Here is a 24,081-nt window from a genome sequence, read left to right as displayed (position 1 = left end):
TACTACTAGGTGAACAGGCGCATTTGGTGATAGTAAATGATCCCATCAGGCAGGGCTCATCACCTTCTCTCATATTTCATGTTCACCAGTGTTTATTTACTTAATAACTACTGGTATAATATCTTGCTATTATAAAATTAATTCTACTATCATCAAACACATATTTACTTCAAGTTTCAAGCAGAGAATGCATATATAACTAACACGAAGGACTCCTCTTCACTAGATTCACCAGCTATAATATTTTGGTCATGTTCCAATATCATAAATCGATCCCAGTGTTATGTAGTAGAGAAAAAATGACTTATATCCAGTTTACGTAAAGCTACGAGTGGTCGAAACCACACTTAAATCCCGGAATGAACTTACGAAGATTTTTCCACTTAGGGTAGCTCTATTGAATACGGACCTATCCGCCACGAAGGCGCTAAGAAGGAATTCGTTCTTAGCTAAGAGGAAAAACCTTCGTAAGTACCTTCCTGAATCCGGCCCCTGGCGTTCCGCGAGCGCTATGTCATGGGTTCGTATCCTGGCCGGGGAGGATTTACTAGGCGCAATTCCTTAACTGTAGCCTCTGTTTAACGCTGTTTTATGGTACTTGGATGAAAAAACGATTCTTCGCGGCAGGGGATCGTATTCCAGGGACCATAGGATTAAGGACTTGCCCGAAACGCTACGCGTACTAGTGGCTGTACAAGAATGTAACAACTCTTGTATATATCTATATATAATAATAAAAAACGTGATCATTGGAGAACTAATATTCTAATACTTGCTGCATGAAGCATAATTTACCAGGTAAATTATGCTTCATGCAGCAAATATTAATAAGTTATGCAATTACCCCTTTTTTATCATACACATGCAGCAATAATAAAAAAAATCATTAAATCATATAGTGCTACTCTATGTATTAAAATACATTGCTCAGAAAACTGTATCAGCCGCTAAACAAAATATTGGGCTCCTTTAATGATAAATTCGCTACTTTTAGACCATCACCTCGCTACTGTTAGACCATCACCTCGCTACTATTAGACCATCACCTCGCTACTGTTAGACCGTCACCTCGCTACTTTTAGACCATCACCTCGCTACTGTTAGACCATCACCTCGCTACTGTTAGACCATCACCTCGCTACTGTTAGACCATCACCTCGCTACTGTTAGACCATCACCTCGCTACTGTTAGACCATCACCTCGCTACTTTTAGACCATCACCTCGCTACTTTTGGACCATCACCTCGCTACTTTTGGACCATCACCTCGCTACTTTTGGACCATCACCTCGCTACTTTCAGCAATTCGGATCTGGCAACCCTGAGGTTCTGTGGTGTAGCCGCTGATTGGTCGAGAGAAGCTGTGTTCTGTCTGCCAGCTCCTCATGTAAGCATATTACAGTATACTGTATTTACTAGTCACAGTGCTGATAAAAAGTTTACGTGTTATATATATGTACGGTGGCGGAAGATGAGTTGCAGGCAGTGTGTATTGCGGGCGACGGGTTGCAAGTGTAGCGTCAGCAAGTGCGAGTTGAGTGGTCGTGTCTCTTACGTGATCCCAGGACACTCCCTGCAGGCGCTACTCCTTAGTGTCTGCTAACTGTGAGCACTTCATTGGTTGCGTTTTAGTTGAATTAGTTTATTAAGGCCCGAATACCTGCCCTGAGAGTGACTTAGGACCCTGGACCTTAATCATCAGGGCAAATGGTGGGGGGAGGGGGATGACCTTTGACAAGCTGCTGGCTTCCTGTCCTCGTCGAAGCAACTAGAGTGTTAGTCAGGTAAATTAATGTTCTGTTAAAGTAAACAATGGACATTTGTGCTAAAAAAGTTACTATTTATAGTAATTACAATTCTTTAACCCCAAAGACAGTGTCTGTGTGTGTAATAATGACATATAGAGTGATGGATTTTAATGGTTTGTGGTAAATTTGCCTCAATATATACTGTATATATACTAAATGTCTTCATTTTTATCTTTGGGGCTACTGTAAACTTAAGATATTTTGTAGGAGAGAATAAGTTTTAAGTTTAGTTGGGTTGTATATCTTCTCTTGAAGATGTCCACGGTTGTTCCTGTAATACAGTATTTCTGATGCTCGCTGGTAGGACGTTGAACAACCGTGGACCTCTGATGTTCATACAGTGTTCTCTGATTGTGCCCATGGCACCTCTGTTCTTCACTGGTTCTATTCTGCATTTTCTTCCATGTCGTTCACTCCAGTACGTTGTTATTTTACTGTGCAGGTTTGGGACCCGTCCCTCCAGTATTTTCCATGTGTATATTATTTGGTATCTCTCTCGTCTCCTTTCTAGTGAGTACATTTGGAGAGCTTTGAGATGATCCCAATAATTTAGGTGCTTTATCTCGTCTATGTGTGCCGTATATGTTCTCTGTATTCCCTCAATTTCAGCAATCTCTCCTGCTCTGAAGGGGAAAGTGAGTACTGAGCAGTACTCAAGACGGGACAACACAAGTGATTTGAAGAGTACAGCCATTGTGATGGGATCTCTGGACTTGAAGGTTCTCGTAATCCATCCTATCATTTTTCTGGCTGACGCAATACTTGCTTGGTTATGCTCCCTAAACGTTAGGTCGTCGGACATCATTATTCCCAAATCCTTGACATGCTGTTTTCCTTCTATGGGCAGATTCGATTGTGTTTTGTACCCTGTATTATGTTATGATCCTCATTTTTGCCGTATCTGAGTACCTGGAATTTATCACCGTTAAACATCATGTTATTTTCTGCTGCCCAATCGAAAACTTTGTTAATATCTGTTTGTAGTTTATAAATGTCTTCAGCAGAGGTAATTGTCATGCTGATTTTTGTATCATCTGCAAAGGATGACACGAAGCTGTGACTTGTGTTTTTGTCTATATCTGATATGAGAATAAGGAACAGCAGTGGTGCAAGGACTGTACCTTGAGGTACAAAGCTTTTAACTGCGTTCGGACTCAATTTTACTTGATTGACTGTTACTCTGTGTTCTGTTCGACAGGAAATTGAGTATCCAGTATCCTACTTTACCAGTTTTACCCATTGACCTCATTTTGTGTGCAATCACTCCATGGTCACATTTGTCGAATGCCTTTGCAAAATCTGTGTATACGACATCTGCATTATGTTTTTCCTCTAATGCCTCAGTGATTTTGTCATAGTGGTCAAGTAGCTGTGAGAGGCATGATCTTCCTGCTCTAAATCCATGTTGGCCTGGATTGTGGAGGTCACTGGTTTCCATGAATCTAGTGATCTAACTCCTGATCACTCTTTCAAATACTTTTATTATGTGGGACATTAGTGCAACTGGTCTATAATTCTTTGCCAATGCTTTGCTACCACCCTTGTGTAGAGGGGCAATGTCTGCTGCTTTAAGCGCATCTCGTATCTCCCCTGTGTCCAAGCTCTTCCTCCACACTATACTGAGTGCCTGTGCTACTGGCACTTTGCATTTCTTTATAAATATTGAATTCCATGAGTCTGGACCCTGGGCTGAGTGCATGGGCATATTGTCAATTTCTCTTTCAAAATCTGCCACGCTCATGTTGATATCAGTTATATTTACAGGTGTTTGAGCATCATTCATAAAGAAATTGTCCGAATCTCCCACTTTCATGCTGAGTATCGGAGTGCTAAACATGTCTTCATACTGCTTTTTTAGGATTTCACTAATTTCTTTGTCATCCTCAGTGTATGAACCTTCACTAATACGAATAGGTCCAATACTGGCAGTGGTTTTCGCTTTTGATTTAGCATATGTGAAGAAATATTTTGGGTTTTTCATTATTTCTTGAATTGCTTTCTGTTCTAGTTGCCTTTCTTCAGTCTGATAGGAATGCTTCAGTCTCTGTTCGATTTATTTAATCTCCCTGTTTAAATTATTTCTTCTCTGTATGGAGAGTCGTGTCTGCTTAAGCATTTCTGTTAATTTCTTCCTCCTTTTGTAATGTCGTCTGCGTTCTCTTTCTACATTGGACCGCTTTCTGGCTTTCCTCAAAGGAACATGTTTCAGACAGACTTCATATGCTTCAGAAGTTAGTTTTTCTATTCCCTGTGTAGGATTTTTATGTCTTAGAACATTTTCCCATTGAATGTTTGTAAGTTCCCTGTTTATTTTCTCCCAGTCTATCCTCTTATTATTAAAATTGAATTTATTGAATAGCCCTTCTCGCTTGTTGTTTCTCTTGGGCCTACTACCATTATTAATGTTAGTTTGCACTTCAATGAGCTTGTGGTCCGAGTACGTAGTGTCTGAGACAGTAATGTCTCTGATTAGCTCCTCATTATTCGTGAATATCAGGTCCAGTGAATATCAGGTATGTTTTGTTCCTGTGCTTTGCTTACAATGTTTTTAAATAAGTTATATTTTGAATCCACATTGAAATTCCTTCTTATGTCACCAATTGCTAGGTTCACATCTCACTCCGAGATTGGCCCACCCCCAATGGATGGATGGAAAGAGTCAGTGAAGGATGGATGGAAAGAGTCAGTGAAGGATGGATGGAAAGAGACAGTAGGGGATGGATGGATGGAAAGAGGCAGTGGGAGTGGATGGAAAGAGACAGTGGGGGATGGATGGATGGAAAGAGGCAGTGGAAGTGGATGGAAAGAGACAATGGGGGATGGATGGAAGAAAATAGGCAGTGGGAGTGGATGGAAAGTGGCAGTGGGGGATGGATGGAAGGAAAGAGGCAGTGGGAGTGGATGGAAAGAGACAGTGGGGGATGGATGGAAGGAAAGAGGCAGTGGAGGATGGGTGGAAGGATTGAGGCAGTAGAGGATGGAAGGAAAGAGGCAGTGGAGGATGGGTGGAAGGATTGAGGCAGTGGAGGATGGGTGGAAGGATTGAGGCAGTGGAGGATGGAAGGAAAGAGGCAGTGGGGGATGGATGGAGCCACCAAGGAAGATGCATAGACTGGAAAGAGTGAGGTGAGTGGGGTGTGACTTTCAGCTGATCATTCACCAGACTGGCAAACCCTCCTGCCCATATTAAAATTTGTACCTTAGACTATTTATGCCAAGATATTTTGTGTGTAAAGTGTATTACTATACATTAATAATTACAGTAACTTGTTTTATTACTGCCTGTTTATTAATTAATTAATACAGAAATTAATTACCCTAGTATTTGGTGTGTATAATCCTACCCATCCTCAGGTATGATAGTAAGTTTTTGCATTATAACATTTAGTGTGGCTTTGTATTAAATATAATGCATTGACGGAGATAATAACCATGAAGGTACATAACTCCTGGATACTGATATTGATTTTTGTAATGCTCTGAAGGCTTATTAAGTCATTAAGTCATCAAGTCATCTTGGAGAATATTATAATCCTCATCTGTATCTTCTCATCTACTCATTAATTGTGCATCATCTGCAAACATTGACTTAAAAGACTCAAGGCCCTAAAAATAGCTTATTAGTCAACTAGCTAAGGTGCAGTGTGCAGCTTGCTGACTCCCCACTAGCATTTTTCTTTTCTTTGACATAAAATAAGATTTGGAGACTAACTTGACTCGGAAACAGTGCCCGCAGACTTGGTCTGGAGACTGCACCAGCAGACTTGACCTAGAGACGGCGCCGGCAGACTTGTCCTGGAGACGGCGCCAGCAGACTTGACCTGGAGACGGCGCCGGCAGACTTGACCGGGAGACTACACCAGCAGACTTGACCTAGAGACGGCACCGGCAGACTTGACCTGGAGACGGTACCGGCAGACTTGACCTGGAGACGGTGCCGACAGACTTGACTTTGAGATGGCGCCGGCAGACTTAACCTGGAGACAGCGCCAGCAGACTTGCAGACTGACTTAAGGGTCAGTATTAGGACCAGTTACTGTATGTTCATTGACTACGGGTATTTCAAAGATATATCGGGGGGGATTCAGTTACTGTATATGAATATATTTGTTGATAATGCCTAGCTAATGGGAAGAATAAAGGGGCAGATAGCTGTCATGCCCTTTATAATGACCTCAACAAGTGAATGGAGCAATAGGTGAATAGAGCAACACATGGTAGATGGACATGTGTTGCTCCATTCACATAATTTATTGAAATTCAAATCCTTGGTTACAAATGGAATTTTAAAGAATTATGTTCTCTTTAAATCAGGAGTGCAGTATACTTAAAACACCAGTGCTAACTGTAGCCCCAAGAAGTGTTGAAAGTATTAGATTTTTCTTATGCTTGAAACATGACCCAACATTACGGTACATTATATGAATATTATTCTAATTCTGATATGACTAATGATACTTGGATAGCAGATATAAAAGTGCCCAGATATTAATATTTTACCAAGCAATGTCAATCTTGGCTTTTTTTTTTTTACGAGACGCTCGTAAACCAAAAATTCGCAACCTGAAACAAATTTTCCCATAAGAAATAATGAATTTGAATTAATCTGTTCCACACACCCAAAAATATTAACTTAAAAATACATTTTATACAGAATACTACGCATACTTTTTATACTCAAAACAATCGGGTATAAATATAAACCATAAATAAAGTAAGTGAACATTTAACTGTACTTTTCCTTTACTGAGGACTCTTGGTGGCGTATGGGAGACAGTGAGGAGGGTGCGAGGAGCGGTGTTGGTGTATGGGGAGAGTGAGGAGAAGGGAGCGAGGAGCGGTGTTGGTGTATGGGGAGAGTGAGGAGCGGTGTTGGTGTATGGGGAGGGTGAGGAGGAGGTAAGACCATCCCCTGCTCGCCTGAAACACTTTCATATTTGCATCATGGGTTCCAAATTTTCCTTTTACACATTTCACTGCCTCTGTTATGTGGCAGCCAGTCAGAACCAGTCAGTCAGTCACAACATGTCAGTCAAGACCAGTCACAGGCAGTCAAGTATTCACTGTTGTGGTAGCATTTATGCATTTATTCGCATTCACATTCAATCAGGCATTCACAGTCAATCAGCCATTCAGAGTCAATCAAGCTTTCACAGTCACATCCAGTCAGTTAGCAAACAATAAGTTTTATGTCAGGCACTCGGGGAGTCTGCCTCCTGATCTATCAGCTGGTAGCAAGGAAGCCCACCATATTAATACCGTCCATATGGCTGGGAGAGGTACAGCTTGAGGGAGGGGGGGCCAGTATGGGGGATGAGGAGATGGCAGTATATATTAAGGGTGGGATGGGGGGGGTCTTGGGGAGGAACCGGGGTGACCAGCTCCTGTGTTAGTCCTAGCCGGAAGCTCTCCTCACGCTACCACCTGCCTGCCCACTGCTACCCTCCCACCCACTCCGACAACCCATTGTGCGTCTCGCCTGCTCATCCACTGTCTTTTGACCCTCCTACCACCCATTCTGACATCTGTCCTGCTACTCATCTGCCCACCCACTGTCTCCTGACTGCCCTGCTATCCATCCACTCTGGCCACCCTTCCTGCTACTCATCTACCCACCAACTCTCTCTTGACTGCCCTGCTACCCACCCACTCTGTACCTGCCCTGTCACCCACCTCCTTAGTCTACCATTTGCCACCCACTTGTTCTGCTGCCTGCACGCCAACTATGCCCACTCTGCCAACCATCTCGCTACTGCACACACTGACACCACACACTACTCATCCATGCACTCTTATCACCTGCCCACCCACTCACCCTCCACGTGTTCTTCCCTTACGCTTCCCTTACGTAATTCTAGGGCTGGTGTTTCTAAAACCAGTCTCCGTGGTGTAGTGGTAAGACACTGGCCTGGCGTTCCGCGAGCGCTTTGTCATGGGTTCGTATCCTGGCCGGGGAGGATTTACTGGGCGCAAATCCTTAACTGTAGCCTCTGTTTAACACAACAGTAAAATGTGTACAGTACTTGGTTGTAACAACAATTCTTCGCGATGGGGATCGTATTCCAGGGACCTGCCCGAAACGCTACGCGTACTAGTGGCTGTACAAGAATGTAACAACTTGTATATATCTCAAAAAAAAAAAAAAAAAAAAAAAATCTTTCCTGTCCCCTCCTCCCACCACCATTCCCATCCCACTTACCTGCCATCTATCCAGACACCCCCCATCATCCATCCATCTATCCATCCAGTCCCCTCACAATTCATCTATCCATCCATTTCCCCTCACCAACCATTCATCCATCCAGTCCTCTCACCATCCATCCAGTCCTCTCACCATCCATCCAGACCTCTCACCATCCATCCATCAAGTTCCCCCACCATCCATCCATCAGTCCCCCCTCACCATCCATCCATCCATCCAGTCCCCTCACCATCCATCCATCCAGTCCCCCCACCATCCATCCTGTTATCCTCCCAAATACTGTCCAATGCTCAAGTGCGATCGTCACTAGACGGGTGACACTGGTAACTGAAGCGCAGTTGCCCGTGCCACCAGGAACCACGTACTCGGTCAACCCATACGTGTATCAACAAACTTATAAACCGATTCAAACTTTTCTAAGAAAATGAGCTCGTAACCCGGAAAATTTGTAAAGAAGAATGTTCGTTACCCGAGGTTCCATTGTTCCATCTGAGCTCAGCATTCCACTACAACTGATTTTTAAGGCATCCCTGTGTACAGGAGTCCTAGCAGATGTGTGGAATAAGGCTAACATAGTTCCAACCTACAAAAGTGGCACCAGGGAAGACCCCCTCAATTATAGACCAGTATCATTCTTGAGGTTATCTTGAGATGATTTCAAGGCTTTTTAAAAGTGTCCCTGCGGCCCGGTCCTCGACCAGGCCTCCACCCCCAGGAAGCAGCCCGTGACAGCTGACTAGCACCCAGGTACCTATTTTACTGCTAGGTAACAGGTGCATAGGGTGAAAGAAACTATGCCCATTGTTTCTCGCCGGTGCCCGGGATCGAACCTGGGACCACAGGATCACAAGTCCAGCGTGCTGTCCGCTCGGCCGACCGGTTCATTGACAAGTGTAATAGTTAAAATATTGGAAAAAAAAAATAATTAAAACTAAATGGATAGAACACCTGAAGAAAAACATAATAAGACAGACAGAATGGTTTTCGATCTGGAATATCCTGCGTGATGAATTTACAGTACTTAATTTTCTTTGAGCCACTGAGATTTTATAGGAAAGAGACAGTTGGGCTGAATGCATTTATCTGGACCTAAAAAAGGCTTTTGACAGAGTCCACATAAGAGGTTCTTTTCGAAAATGGAACATATTGGAGGAGTGACAGGGATGAAAACTGTTCTGACAGAAAAATGCAGGCAGTAATCAGAGGCAATGTATCGGACTGGATAAATGTCATGAGTGGAGTACCACAGGGTTCAGTTCTTGCACCGGTAATGTTCATTGTCTACATAAATGATCTACCAAATGGAATATAGAATTGTATGAACATGTTTGCTGATGATGCTAAGATAATATGGAAGATAAGAAACTTAGATGATTGTCATGCCCTTCAAGAAGACCAGGACAAAATAAGTGTATGGAGCACCACTTGGCAAATGGAATTTAATGTGAATAAATACCATGTTATGGAATGAGGAATAGGAGAACAATGACCCCACAAAACCTATAAATTACTGTATGTGAGAAATCTTTAAAGAATTCTGATAAAGAAAGAGATCTAGGGATGGTTCTAGATAGAAAACTGTCACCTGAAGACCACATAAAGAACATCTAGCAAGTGCCTATGATACTTTCTTACTTCAGAATTGCTTTTAAATACATATATGCTGAAATACTAAAGAAATTGTTTACAACTTTTGTTAGACCAAATCTGGAATATGCAGTGGTTGTATGGTGCCCATATCTTAAAAAGCACATAAGCTGGAAAAAGTGCAAAGACATGAAACTAAGTGGCTCCTAGAACTGAAGGACAAGAGCTACGAGGAGAGGTTAGAGGCAATAAATATGCCAAAACTAGAAGCTAGAAGAAAGAGGCAATATGATCACTATGTAGGAAATAGTAATGGGAATCAATAAAATTGATAGGGAAGAATTCCTGAGACCTTTAACTTCAAGAACAAAAGGTCATAGATTTAAACTAACAAAACGAAGCTGCTGAAGAAATTTTAGAAAATTCACTTTTGCAGACGATTGGAAAAAGTTAGGTGAGGAGGAGGAGGTGTAGGCCAAAACTGTCAGTAATTTCAAATCGTTATATGACAAAGTGCTTGGAAGACGGGACTCCATGAGCGTATCTTTCATCCTGTAACTACACTCTGGTAATTACACATAAACCGCCCAATGACCCATCCTGCTCAAAATCATGAGCTCAATGGTTGATTCTGGAGCTCATGTAGTGAGCTCCAGGACCAACCAACCCTTAAGGCAATCACTGGTGAAATGGTATTTGTACTGTGGTACTGAGTACACCAGTGAGTGAGCCCTGGTAATTCAGGTTCGAATCCTGATTGGATTACAAAGTTCTTAATGATTTAGTGCTTTGGAACCATTCAAACTTTCTTTAATGTATGAAAACTATTATTGTATGAATTATGATTTTTAGAATTTAGGACCATTGCGTTTTGAATTTAAAACTACTATACTATGTCTGTATATGAAATATTGGTAGGCCTTTTATGTATTATTGTTAGTAGCTTAACATAACTCATGAGAAAATAATTGAATGTATCTTTGTTAGTAGCTAACAAGGATACATTCCTTGTTTAAAGCTTGTGTGAATTTTTTTTACTATAGTGTACTGCACTTATAATTGCAATTTCTTGACTGGTAAATAATCAGGAGCTGAAACTGATAATGGCATTCAGAACAGTATGAGTGTCAAGAAGACAGCATTTTTTTAAAATCCGCTTTTGTTGCTGTGAACCTGCACAAATGAACTATTGTTGAAATATGCAGTAGGCTGTATTATATTTTCTTTCTTTTAACTTTTGGGTTGAATGTTGTCTGCAGAGCTTGGAAGGTGTCGTCAGGATGGTGTGCATACCCTGCATCGTGGTGCCAGTTCTTCTCTTTATCTGGCATCGTTTCCTGCAACCAATTTTTATAAAATTTTGGAATCCTTGGGGAAAACTGACAACTGGAACAGAAAAGAAGGCCGAGGAAAAAGAAGCTGCAAAAGAATCAGTAGCTTCGAATGGCACTGCAGTCACCAGTGGAGGAATTTCATGTCCGTTCTCGGGAAAGGAGGCAGGGTCAACAGAAAAAGTAATTGAAGATAAGAAAAATGACTGAATTATATGAATTGCCTGCTTGAAGAATAATAATTCAGAATATGCTCTACTATTACTTGATTACAAGTAAAAGTAATTTAGCTATATTTTTAGACATATCTGTTTGTTGATTACATATATCCCATGCAGCTTTGGTTCAAAAAAATGTTGGTGTTATGGGGGTTTGAAATACAGTATCAGTGATAAAATCAAATGTTATTCATGAAGCCACAATGGATGAGTTGTTCCAGGTAATAGCAGCTATTGATGCCATTATGTGGTTGAGTTTTCATTTAAAAGGTGTGTGTATGCACAGTGTCACTGTGATGAAAAAAAAAAAAATTCCTTATAAAAATATATCTGCAATTTTTTGTTTGTAACTTACATATACTGTACATGCCACAATATATGTAACGTTCAAGCTTAACTACAGTAGATTGAAAAGCATAAAGATTGTCAACACTTTTTTTTTTTATTTAGCACAGGAAGTCATTATATTTGATTAGTAGTGTTTTTATGTAGTACACTGACTGCATTCTTTTGGTTAAAAGTTTTGTTTGATATTTTCCTGTTTCTTTAGAGTTCTGATAATTACTAGCTATAATAAATTTAAAGTCTACAAAGTAAACTAAGGCTAACAATAATTGTTACTCAGTCTTTTATGTTAGAAAACAACCAAAGGGTTTCAGAGTACAGTATACGCTAGCAGCATTTAATGTATATAGTTGATTTTGGGGATCAGGCACTTTAGTTCTAATAACAACCCATTCAACTATTTGTTTAGAGAAAATCTATGTAAACATACAGCCCATCCTCTTGTTTTGATAGTAATTATAGTAACGATGAGGACCATAGTATATATACTGACGTACAGTGAAATTAGAAAGTAGAAATCTGAACTATTGAGTTTGACAAACTGGAAAACTATTTTTTTACTTGTGTTGCTTTGACAAACTAAACTAACCTAACCTAACCTTCCTAGGTTAGGTTAGTTTACAATACACAATATCTGAGGCCTAATATAGTACAAAATTGTGCTATACTAGGCCTAGGAATATTTAAGTTTGTGTTTTACCTTCATTTATTTCAAATGAATTCCTTACTGGTCGATATACTACAGTACTACTGTATCTAAAATCCAAGAACATATAAATTCTGACTATTGATGATCGTCACAAGAGGTACTATCTAAACAGGAGGATGGGTTGAAAAATATCCATGTATGATAAGTGTGTGTGTTTATATAAGCACTTGAATTGCAAATTATTAAGTTTAGTAGCTATTGAAGTAATTTTGTGCTCTGAGCTGTACAGTACATAATTGAAATAAAGAAGTGTAATGGCATTACACGTGAAATTTGGTATACTGCACCCCCTTGTTGAGACTGCAACACCCATCCACAGTACTGGTCAGACCCAGTGACACTTAACGTGACTGACCAAGTGACCTACCCTTCATCCATTGCTCCATGCCCAGTATCATGAAACTACATTTTTGCAGAGACTTTGATATACAGTTCTTGCAAACTTTAAATTAGTGTTTCATGCTTGCACTGTAAGTTGCACAATTTAAAGAAAAAAGGCCTTTTGAATTCTTTGCCATATCTTTTAAACTAATATTGCAATTGATATCAGGTTGATGTTTGCCATAACTGAAAGTGAAACTGTTGTGTATATGTATATATGCTATCTTTGTTAGGCAGTTTTATATGAATCTTTATCATCATGTGATCTACTTCCTTCTGCTTCTTTATTTATAAAGAAACTTTTTTTTTTCCTTTCCATTATCTTTAAAGAATATTAACGAGAAAGTGTAATTTTCTCTATTAACTGTTATTTCTGCTATCTTTGTTTATCATGAAACTTAATTATATGCAAATGCTTCATGAAACTTCAAACTGTACCTATATAGTCATATTATATTTATCTAAATAATTTTGTATTATTCACCTAATCAAATCAATTAACACCTGCAATACTGGTCATATGTATGTATACAGTACTGTATTTAATGCAAAAATGTTCATTGTCTTATATTTTGTTATTTTTCAAGTTCAGGCTCCCATGGCTCTCGGGGCTCCTGGGGCTCTCAGAGCTCCCAGGGCTCTCAGGGCAAGGGTATGTCACTGCTAGACCTTCATGAAATACTGTATTTTAAATGGACTATAGATTGGATATTTGATGACTTTAATTTTGTATACAGGTACAGTATATATTTTAATGACACAATATTTATATTACAATATTTCAACCTACCTCACACTAACTGTGTTTATATCGGACATTGGATGCATGTGTACATATTAAATTTTTATTAGAAATAAAAGCAATGGAAATTTATTCTTCTCAGGACTAAACGGCATTGGCATTCATAGGTTAAGTGAGCTGGTGTAGGTTTGTGCACTCAGATACGATAAAACATATATTAAATGCTTGTCAAATAATGAATGGTTTAAAATTTTTGAAAATTTTCTTTTGTTTCTTGCATTGGCCTAACATCTTATTGCTAATTGAAGGGAGTCATACTAATTGCTTAGAATTCTATTTCCTTTTAGATGTATATTTCAACTCGTTCAAAATGAGTTGAAATACACATGTATACATGTTCCAATGATAACGCCAATTCTTGGTGCTGTTCGTGTCGGTCCCATTTCTCAGAAGCTAATTCCTTACCAATTTCTACCCTGTCATTAATAATATAATCCGCAACACTGAGGAGATAGTTGGTTAGCTATTACGAATAACAAATTACATACAGTACTATTAAATGTGACATCCCTATGATCTGCCTCCTGCCACTGAAATAGGAAATGGGAAACATATTTGACTAGGTTACATATTGGAAACACCTGATAAACTCAGGCATACTTATTGAAACAAAGACCTGCACTTAAATGTCAAAATTACATTGTCCCACTAACAGTCATGCACCTTGTAGAATGTCCTGGTTTTCAGGATGGTCAGAAATTTTATTTTCCCATGTAACAGTTATCCGAGTAGAGACCTGTAGTGTGACGTAACCCACGACTCTGTCCCAGGGAGGTGAGGTAGGGTCACACAAACCCCACCCTGGGTAGTTTCAAAGGTTGGCACATTAATCCCTTTGCTGAGAAGTTACCAGTTTCAGGTCTGTTAATTCAACTGAAATAGGAGGGATCGGGTAACGTAAAAGCTAAGGAGAAAGGTGTTTGAATTAGTGTGTGGTGCAGTCTCAGACCAGATAGGAGTTGAGGTCCATTTGAGTGGGCATCACAGGGGGAGACTGATTATCTAGTCTCTACACCAAAGTTCATCTCGGCTGTATGCTGAGTGATTGCTGGCTCTTTGTTTCGACATCACAAGTGTCAAGAATTCTAATTGCCTTACTAGGGAAGATAGAATAGGATTTTAATATTCCATGGAAGCAAATAAATATATATATAAAACTATCCTGTCATTGTCTTACGATAAGAAAGTTAGCATATGTAAATGGTGTGGCTGATATTGGTGCCACACCTTTCCTTGTTACATTTCAATGTCAGCTGGTACATACAAATGAATTTGTCAGATAACCTGCCATGAAATTTTACAGCATTTTCTTCTGAAGGTCAGACAATACTGACCAAGAAAATCACTGGAAGCCAGCAGGTGTTTTATCTTGTGTTTGCGGAGATGGAGGGTAGTCAGCGAGACTATATAGGGTCCTGTCCTTGCTTCTGTTATCCTTTGTGTATTTGAAATTTTGATAGTATCTAGTAGGGTTATACAGATTGCTAGCAGTGTTAATATGACAGCAGAGCCAAAAGTGTCCCGACAGGGTCATCTTGTGTCTGATTGGTTCTTTAAATCTATAAGATGTTTTGAAGTGCCAATCTCCCTGTTTATGAACATATATACGGCTGATTCAGAAAAAAAGTTGAACAAATTCTAAATTGTGACAAGGAATTTAGCTTCAGTGATCAGTAAAAAAAAAAAAAAAAGAATGCCTAATTTACGTAAGCTGTATACAGTACTTAACGAAGTTTTAAAATTAAGAAGTGTGATCTTGGATCTTTTCCATCTTTTCACAGTTGACCAATTATTTCAACGGTAAATTATACTGTTAATTTAGTTTCTTCATTTCATAAATTACACCATAAAATCAGCTTGAGCATTGTAAATACTGTACATTCCTAATTTAATTTGAATTTGGGCATTGTTGGACATTTCCAACAAAAAAGTTGCTTAACTCAAATAAGGGTGAATCAGAATCAAAATCCATTTGATTCGGATTACCGAGCAAGGACAATACTGTACAGTACTTATTAAATATTTGGGGGGAGCTGATGAATATTATTGGGTAGGTTGAAACCTTTTTCTCTACATGCCGTATCTTGGCACTGCCACTCTCAAGAAAGGAGACTACTGGTTGGGGGAGGATTTAAGGTTTGCAAAGCTCCTGACAGCTGGTACAATTTGCCTAATTAAGAAAGTATTGTTTATACAGTAGTTATTATTTATTATCAATCCTCTGTTTAAGACCTAAATTTTATCCGGTGACCTTTTGTATCCGATATAAATTAAGTACAGTATTTGATTTTTAAAATAAAACATGATCAAATCCAGTACTTTTTTTTTTTTTTTTTTTTTTTTTTTTTTTTTTATATATTATAAAGCGACATGGTTGAATTCATTTCATTGTCGTGAAGAGTCCTCATCAAGCAGACTTGCTATACCTTAACCAACAATAACAGAGATGAGGAAAATTATATAAAAATTGTTGTAAAGAGCCTGCAATATGAAATATGTGTGGGTTGTGTTAATTAGATACAAGTACAGGTATTTGTTTTTCTGTACAAGTCAAATTTCAAGGAATGCATCCAAGGTAAATAGAGGGATTAATGTACTGAATTCAGTATAAAAAGCAAATACCTGTGTAATATAGAAGTAGAGAGATACAGTACTGTATACAGTCCATAATCTGGATCTTCATTTTCTGGATTCTCAGGTTATCCTTAAAGGCAATAATGGAGTATCCAGTTCTCTACCCCAATAACTGGGACAGCCTTGGTACATCTTGGTACAAGATGACAGCATTGGATACACATTTGTATCAAATAACACACAAATTCTAAAACTTCATTCATAACATGGCCGCACATTTGTAAGTGACTTTAGTTGACAAACTTTAAAGTACAGTACTGTATGTTATTCCTTTATACAAGAAAAAGATAATATAAATATCCTATTACTGATCATTATAATAAAAGTTATATACAGTATACTGTTCTCTGTAATAAAAATGGCAAGACTCATTACAATATAGAGCTAATTGGTGTCTAAATTTTAATGACTTAAGTAAAACATAAAAGACAAGAGACTACACATAATTTAAAGCAGACATTAATGAGATACTATACAACTTTAAAGAATAATAATACTGTACATTGGTGAATTCCTGTTTAAATACCATTACAGACATCTCTGTGAGGGCTCCCCTCAGTGGGTTCCCAAGCTACCCACATGGAAACCCCCAAACCTTGGATACTACACCAGGCTCTTAATAAATCACAAGCACCTACCAGAGACCAGGACCAGAATCTGGCCTCCCTCAAAAAAAAAAAAGACAAAAAAAACTAGGGATACAAGATCACCAAAGTACCAGAGAAAAAACAATAAACATTATGCAAATAAGCAACTGCTGCTTGGACATCATTTGCAAACCTGATTTGAACTACACACTTGACTAGGACTAATTGCTAGGTAGCAACACTCCACCACCATATGACGTCCATGGCAACCGGAGAGGTCTCGGGCAGTCACCCGAGTCATACCCCACCTATGCAATGTTCCCGTAACACCATAGGAAGCCAGGCAGGGTGGGAAAAGGGAGCCACTGAGGGAATGCACCAGGAAGAGGCATTTCATTATATTCAATAACTGATTTTTATTACACTACACTACACTAAATATTTTTTGCTTGATTTTTAATCTGGTAACAGGTTGACATGAACGATGGCTGGCTCTGTATGCAGCAAGAGCAAAGAAGTAGATGACTTTCCTGACACACTCATAGACTTTGGATATGAATTTGGCAAAGGTAATAATGGCCTGTACTCTAGTGTATATGACAGTACTGCAGTATATACTCTATTGTACAATATTTTTAAAGAACTCTTAACACAAAAATGAAAGTGACATTTCAGAATGATTTAATTAAATTTAATGTTTAGTTTCAGCTCATAGCTTATGGACTTATTGATCTTTGATACTTTGTTTCTACTGGCATCCCATTTTCCCAAAAGAAATGACATCACGTAGCATCAATCACCTCACATTTTAAATATTATACCTTAAGGTGTTAGAAGACTTACAGGAATAATTAAACCATTTGCCAATGCATATTACATGTAAGTTTGGCTATCATACAATTGATGCAGTTGTCATAGTTTTATTTTTAGATAAAATTTAAAAAAATAAATTATATGCACACCAAGGTAAAGAGTTACACTATTAATACTAAAAGTAACCAAATGAAATTTTTTTAAATGTGCCACGGAGTGAATCAATCAGTAAAATAATATTGCCGGATATACAGTACATGTACCTATATTACATATAAAAATACTGTACCCAAATAACTGAACTACTCACTCTACCCACCATGAGAGTAAGAACAAGACCGGAACGTAAAGATGCCAATGTAGACGACACTGCTCAAAACACCACGCCAACTACACCGTAGTTGGCGTGGTGTCAGTAGTTTTAAAGCGTTATATGACAAAGAGTGCTGGGAAGACGGGACACCACGAACGTAGCTCTCATCCTGTAACTACACTTAGGTAATTACCAGATTTATCTCTGAATGTGCTTTTCCCTTTTTTTTTGCCTTATTCTTCACCCCTTTATGCCTTACTCTTCACCTATTTGTATGTACCTGACCTCCCTAATGGTATAAATTCAATACACTCAGTACTGTCCTATTCACTCGACAATGAACCATGTAGGTTAGAAACCTGTAAATTTATAATTAGTGTAATACCTTCTACGGTTAATTATTTCTTTTAGTTTACCTCGACCAAAGGTGACATTTGGAGAAATCCTCTTCTTCTTCTTGAGGTTATCTTGAGATGATTTCGGGGCTTTTTAGTGTCCCCGCGGCCCGGTCCTCGACCAGGCCTCCACCCCCAGGAAGCAGCCCGTAACAGCTGACTAACACCCAGGTACCTATTTTACTGCTAGGTAACAGGGGCATAGGGTGAAAGAAACTCTGCCCGTTGTTTCTCGCCGGCGCCTGGGATCGAACCCAGGATTAATCTTCAATTAAAATCTTAAATCTTCATCTTATCTTAAAGATCTTAAAATCTTATAAATCTTAAAATCTTATAAATCAAGATCTTCAATCAATCATTTTGAATCAATCTTTGATCATTTTGAATCAATCAAAAAAAAGATCTTATAAATCTTAAATCTTAAATCTTAAATTAAAAAAGTTTAATCTTCAATTAAACCAAGATATAAGATCACTAGTTAGAGGGATGGAAGCCCTAAAGAAAATTATCACTACAGAATATTCAGTCATGTTCAGTGAAACGTGTCTAAATGAAAACCTGCTGCCAGTATACACCAACATATAAAAATATATAAAACACTGCTAGATGTACTGTAGCTAATTAATATAAAAAAAAGTACTGTAGTGAGGTACTCAGCAGTGCCCAGGTTGCTGTACATTTGTTTCCCTCCCAACATTATTGTCACTCTCAATGTCACTCATATGTCACTCAAGCTAGTGCCCTAGACCATCACGTCATGACATGGTGAAAGCAATGCAGCCTGGGATTCCACTGAACCCTCTAGGATTCCTGAGACTTGCAACTGAAGCCCAATCAGGGTTTTAAGCATTGCACCCATGGACACTGGGTGCACTGGGTTCCCCCATCTCACCCCACTCTCCTCTTCTTGACCCCTCTCTCTTTCCTTCTCCAGCCTCTCTTCCAGTCTGCCCACTCCTTCCCCCTCTTCACCTTTCACCCCCCCCCCCCCTCTCTCCCCAACATCCCATCTTTCCCTCCCCTCCCTCTAATGCCTCTCTTCTCTTCACTCTTTCTCCCAATCTTCCCCCCTTTCTCCCAATCTTCCCCCTTTCTCCCAATCTTCCCCCCTTTCTCCCAATCTTCTCTCCCAATCTTCCCCCCCCCTCTCCCAATCTTCACCTCTCTCCTAATCTTCTCCTCTCCTCCTCTCCTCCTCTCCTCTCCTCTCCTCTCCTCATCTCCCCTCTCCACTTGTGTTCATATCTTAAAATATCTCCCACTCTCTCCTTCTCCATATTTTCAGATAACCCCCATCTCTTCTTTCTTTCTCTCTCCCTCTCCCATTCTCTCCTATTTTCTCACTCACTTTCATTCACTCGCATTCATTCATTCTCATGTATAGTACTGAATTCACTTTCATTGCATTCAAGTGAAGAAATGTAGGGACTCGGCCAGCCACCTTTCATTGATTAGGTGGGGGAGAGAGGCCACTATTAGTCCACACCCCTCCCCCACCCCCCTATTAACAGGACCAAGAAAACTGACCATGGGAACCCTATGTCTGTCTTGTTCCATCCCAAACCATTAATCTTGCAAAGTTGGGCGAGGCTAGACCCATGCGTCCAGCCTCCAACCTTGGACAGACAGATACTTGACAGATAGACATTCTCTCTCTTATTGATATAGACTAAATTGTGTATTGGTATTGCCCAGGTCTGTTTGTCTCCTATCTATCTATCTATCTATCTATCTATCCATCCATATATCCATCTATCCACCTATATATTCATCTATCCATCTATCCACCTATATATTTATCTATCCATCTATCTCCCACCTGTGTTTCCCCCTGTTCCCACCTCTTCTCAGAAAAAATATTGGAACATATATTTTTATAGTACTGTTTAGTCAAAGTACAGAATAGCAGTGTCTTTTTTCCATTATTAACTGTGACATAGAATATACATACTGTATTTGAAAAGAATGAGTATAAATTTGTTAAATACACATGACTCCTTAGTGAAACCATATTGCAAATTCTTTATTGATTTATTTTTCAAGATGTAAATAATTAATTTATTTTTTGCAATGATTGAGTCAAGCAATTTTGCTACTATAGAAGCTAAGCATACCTGAAGCATACCTTTATAGGGTTTTGGGAGTTCCTCCACTCCCCGAGCCTGGCCCGGGGCCAGGCTCAACTAAGCTAATTGGCCAATACAGTGGAACCTCGGGTAGCGAACAAATTCTTTACAAATTTTTCGGGTTACAACCTCAATTTCGTTGAAATCGGGTTACGACATTTGCCTTACCTTGTGACTTTGTTGATATACGTATGGGTCGACCGAGCGCGTGATTCCTGGTGGCACGGGCGACCATGCTTCAGTTTACCAGTCCCTCCAGCTTGGTGACAATCACGCTTGAATTCTTTGTAAAGAATTTAATTGTTTTTCTGCTATTTTGATTTTGGACATAAAAGTATTATATATCATGCCATGAGTCCCAAGAAAGTCAGTGGTCAGGTTCAATCTAAGAAAATAGTTGTGAGTAGAGGCAGTATCTAGAGGTTATCTAGAGATGATTTCAGGGCTTTTAGTGTCCCCGCGGCCCGGTCTTCGACCAGGTCTCCACCCCCAGGAAGCAGCCCGTGACACCTGACTAACTCCCAGGTACCTATTTTACTGCTAGGTAACGGGGGCATAGGGGGAAAGAGACTCTGCCCATTGTTTCTCGCCGGCGCCTGGGATCGAACCCAGGACCACAGGATCACAAGTCCAGCGTGCTGTCCGCTTGGCTGACCGGCTCCCCAGTAGAGGATATCCCTGCTCATTAAGAAAAATGTATGAAGTATGGGAAGAACTGCAAAGTTTTCTTGAAAAAACTCACCCGGATAAAGCTGTAGCAGGCCATGACCTTTTGAATGATAATGTGATGTCTGACTATAGACATGTGTTAAAATGTAAGGAAAAACAAGTGTCTTTAGACAGATTCTTAGTAAGACAAGCAAGCAATGAGTCACAACCAGGTTCTAGTGGTATACCTGCAAAACATAGATGAGAGAGAGTACCCCAGATTAGTCATCACTGCCTGATGTTATAATAAAAGGTGACTCCCCCTTCCAAACACTAACACCTCTCCTCTCCTCCCCCCCCTCCTCAACGTCTATATACCAACAAGAGTCATCAATAAAGGTAAGCTATAACTTGTACATACTTTAGTACAAAATATTTGTGTGTATTGTGTATGAAATGTATTTAGAAGTTAATATTTTTGGGAGTGTGGAACATTAATTCAATTTACATTATTTCCTATGGCAAATTCGTTTCGGGTTGCGAATTTTTGGCTTACGACACGTCTCTGGGAACAGATTAATTAAAAAACCAAAGTACCACTGTAGTGTAGCTTGTTACAAGTTGTGTCCCCTGCTGTATGCCATGATAAAAGTTAAAATATAATTAGTTGAAATCTAAAGCAAAATTATCTTATTTGGCCTTGTCATATTCTGTGCAGTATTTTCAGCAATTGTGTGTGTCAACATTCTTGGTACTGATCTTGAAGGTACTGTAACTGTATCTGTCTTTTTTTTATCAGGAATCGAGGAATGTGTTTTAGCTAAATTTGGAATTTATCATAATAACCTTAAATAATTTGTCATCTTTTTAAAAAAAGATTATATTTTCATGGAATAATGTTTTAATTTAACATGTTTTATATGCAGATGGGAAGTTGAAAAGTATAGAAACTGGAGAAGAATTTCAATTTGTGGTTCGAGAAGGAGACCAGTCTTACAATCAGAAACACTATGAAGCTCTTGGTGAGGTGAGATGTTTAGCTAGTACAGTATTTGAGAATGATAATATAAGTGACTCAGTATCTTACAGTACAGTATTTTATTATTTACATATTATGTATTCACCTGATGACTACCATGTCAGTTTGCAACAGTGGGTGTAGTTGAATGCTTCCAACCACACAGGGGTTTCTATAGGCCATTGCTCCTCATGCCTCTCTGAGGGGGCCAGGTTCTGGCTTGTAGTTCCTGGTTGGCAAGAACTCCATGCACTTTGACTGATGCCAGAAAGCTACATATCAGCCTGGATAGCTCTGGGGAGCCTCCGGATCTCACCCAGAAAATGATGTTTTATTACATTCAATGCTGGTTTTTTAGTTACTTCTTCACCCTGTCTGGCACTGCAATATACCCTCTCCAGTTACCCAATTCCTGCAGTTCTTGCATTGTTGTAAATACTTCCTGTATGTGTGTGTGTGTGTAATTATTACCTAAGTGTAGTTACAGGATGAGAGCTATGCTCATGGTGTCCCGTCTTCCCAGCATTCTGCCCGAAACGCTTTGCGTAATAGTGGCTTTAGGCATTGTATGTACTAGCTCTATCTATAAAGCCAACAAACTTTGTAAAATCTCTTTATGTATGTACATTTACCTAAATAAATATTCTAATTCTAATTCTAATTCTAATATAATACTTTGGAACTATGGACTGTTTTGGCCTTCACTACTTTCTCACTTAACTTGTTCCAACTATCTACCACTCTATTTGCAAAAGAAAACTTTCTAATATTTTTTCTGCACCTGTGTTTCTTTAGCTTGAATCAATGACCTTTTGTTCTTGAGGTTGCCGGTTTCAGGAATTCCTGTTTGTCAATTTGATCAATTCCCATAATTATTTTGTAAGTGGTGATCATATCACCTCTTTCTTTTATCTTCTAGCTTTGGCATATTTAATGCCTCTAGCCTCTCTCTTTGTAACTCTTTGTTTTTCAGTTCTGGAAGCCATTTTGTAGCATGTCTTTACACCTTTTATAGTTTATTGATGTGTTTCTTGAGATATGGGCACCATACAACTGCTGCATATTCCAATTTTGGTCGCTCAAAAATCATGAACAGTTGCTTTAGTATTTCACCATCCATGTAATTAAAAGGGATTCTGAAGTTGTAAAGTGACACATATGCTCCTCGCTCAATGTTCTTTGTGTGTTCCTCTTGTGACAGTCTACCATCCAAAACCACCTCTTGATCTCTTTCTTTGTTAGATTTTTAATTCCTTTCCACATAATTTGTAAGTTGTGTGTGGTCTATTTTCTTAAATTCCACATTCCATAACATGGCATTTATGTAATGTTCACATTGAATTCTGTTTTATTCACATGGAATTCTATTTGCCACATGACACTCCAAGCACTTATTTTATCTACATTAATTTGAAGGACATGACAAACATCTAGGTCTTCTATCTTTCCTTGTAGCTTAGCATCATCAGCAAACATGTTCATATACTTCTGTATTCCTTCTGGTAGATTGTTTATGTTGACAATGAACATTACTAGTGCAAGAACTGAACCCTGTAGTATTCCACTAGTAACACTCCTCCAGTCAGATACATTGCCCTCTGATTACCGCTCTCATCTTTCTGTCAGAAAATTTTTCATCCATGTCAGAAGTCTCCCTGTCACTCCTCCAGCATGTTCCAGTTTCCAAAACAACCTCTTATGTGGGACTGTCAAAAGCCTTATTTAGGTCTAGATATACACAGTCACCCCCAACCATCTTTCATATAGAATCTCTGTGGTTCCATCATAAAAACTAAGTAGATTTATTACACAGGATCTTCCTGTTCGAAAACCATACTGTCTTTTTGTTATTATGTCATTACTCTCTAGGTCTCTCTCTTACTCTCTGAGGGGCCTCGTAGCCTGGTGGATAGCGCGCAGGACTCGTAATTCTGTGGCGCGGGTTCGATTCCCGCACGAGGTAGAAACAAATGGGCAAAGTTTCTTTCACCCCTGAATGCCCCTGTTACCTAGCAGTAAATAGGTACCTGGGAGTTAGTCAGCTGTCACGGGCTGCTTCCTGGGGGTGGAGGCCTGGTCGAATACCGGGCCTCGGGGACACCAAAGCCCCGAAATCATCTCAAGATAACTCAAGATAGGTGCACTACCCATTTGGTTTTAACTA

The 24,081-nt window shown here is 39.3% G+C and overlaps 1 protein-coding gene across 4 annotated transcripts in view; it reads left to right on the top strand.

Annotated features, from left to right (window-relative positions):
• Positions 1-1,139: 1,139 nt before the first annotated feature.
• The window catches only part of LOC123763310 (cotranscriptional regulator ARB2A), an 80,620-nt gene continuing 57,678 nt past the window's right edge, over positions 1,140-24,081 (top strand). The window contains exons 1-3 of one of the 4 annotated variants that reach the window (XM_045750461.2): positions 1,140-1,387; positions 17,076-17,173; positions 21,826-21,926. In XM_045750461.2, the coding sequence (XP_045606417.1) occupies positions 17,089-17,173; positions 21,826-21,926 (186 nt within the window). In that variant the 5' untranslated portion in view covers positions 1,140-1,387; positions 17,076-17,088. Of the gene's footprint in view, positions 1,785-17,075; positions 17,174-21,825; positions 21,927-24,081 lie in introns of all 4 variants that reach the window. The other 3 variants (XM_045750465.2, XM_045750462.2, XM_045750463.2) reach the window with 3 other exon arrangements.

This window comes from Procambarus clarkii, chromosome 49 (genome assembly GCF_040958095.1).
Source record: "Procambarus clarkii isolate CNS0578487 chromosome 49, FALCON_Pclarkii_2.0, whole genome shotgun sequence".
In the NCBI taxonomy this organism is placed as follows: Eukaryota; Metazoa; Arthropoda; class Malacostraca; order Decapoda; family Cambaridae; genus Procambarus; species Procambarus clarkii.
Note: the sequence above shows the minus strand (reverse complement) of the source record. Positions and strands in the feature narration are given on the sequence as shown.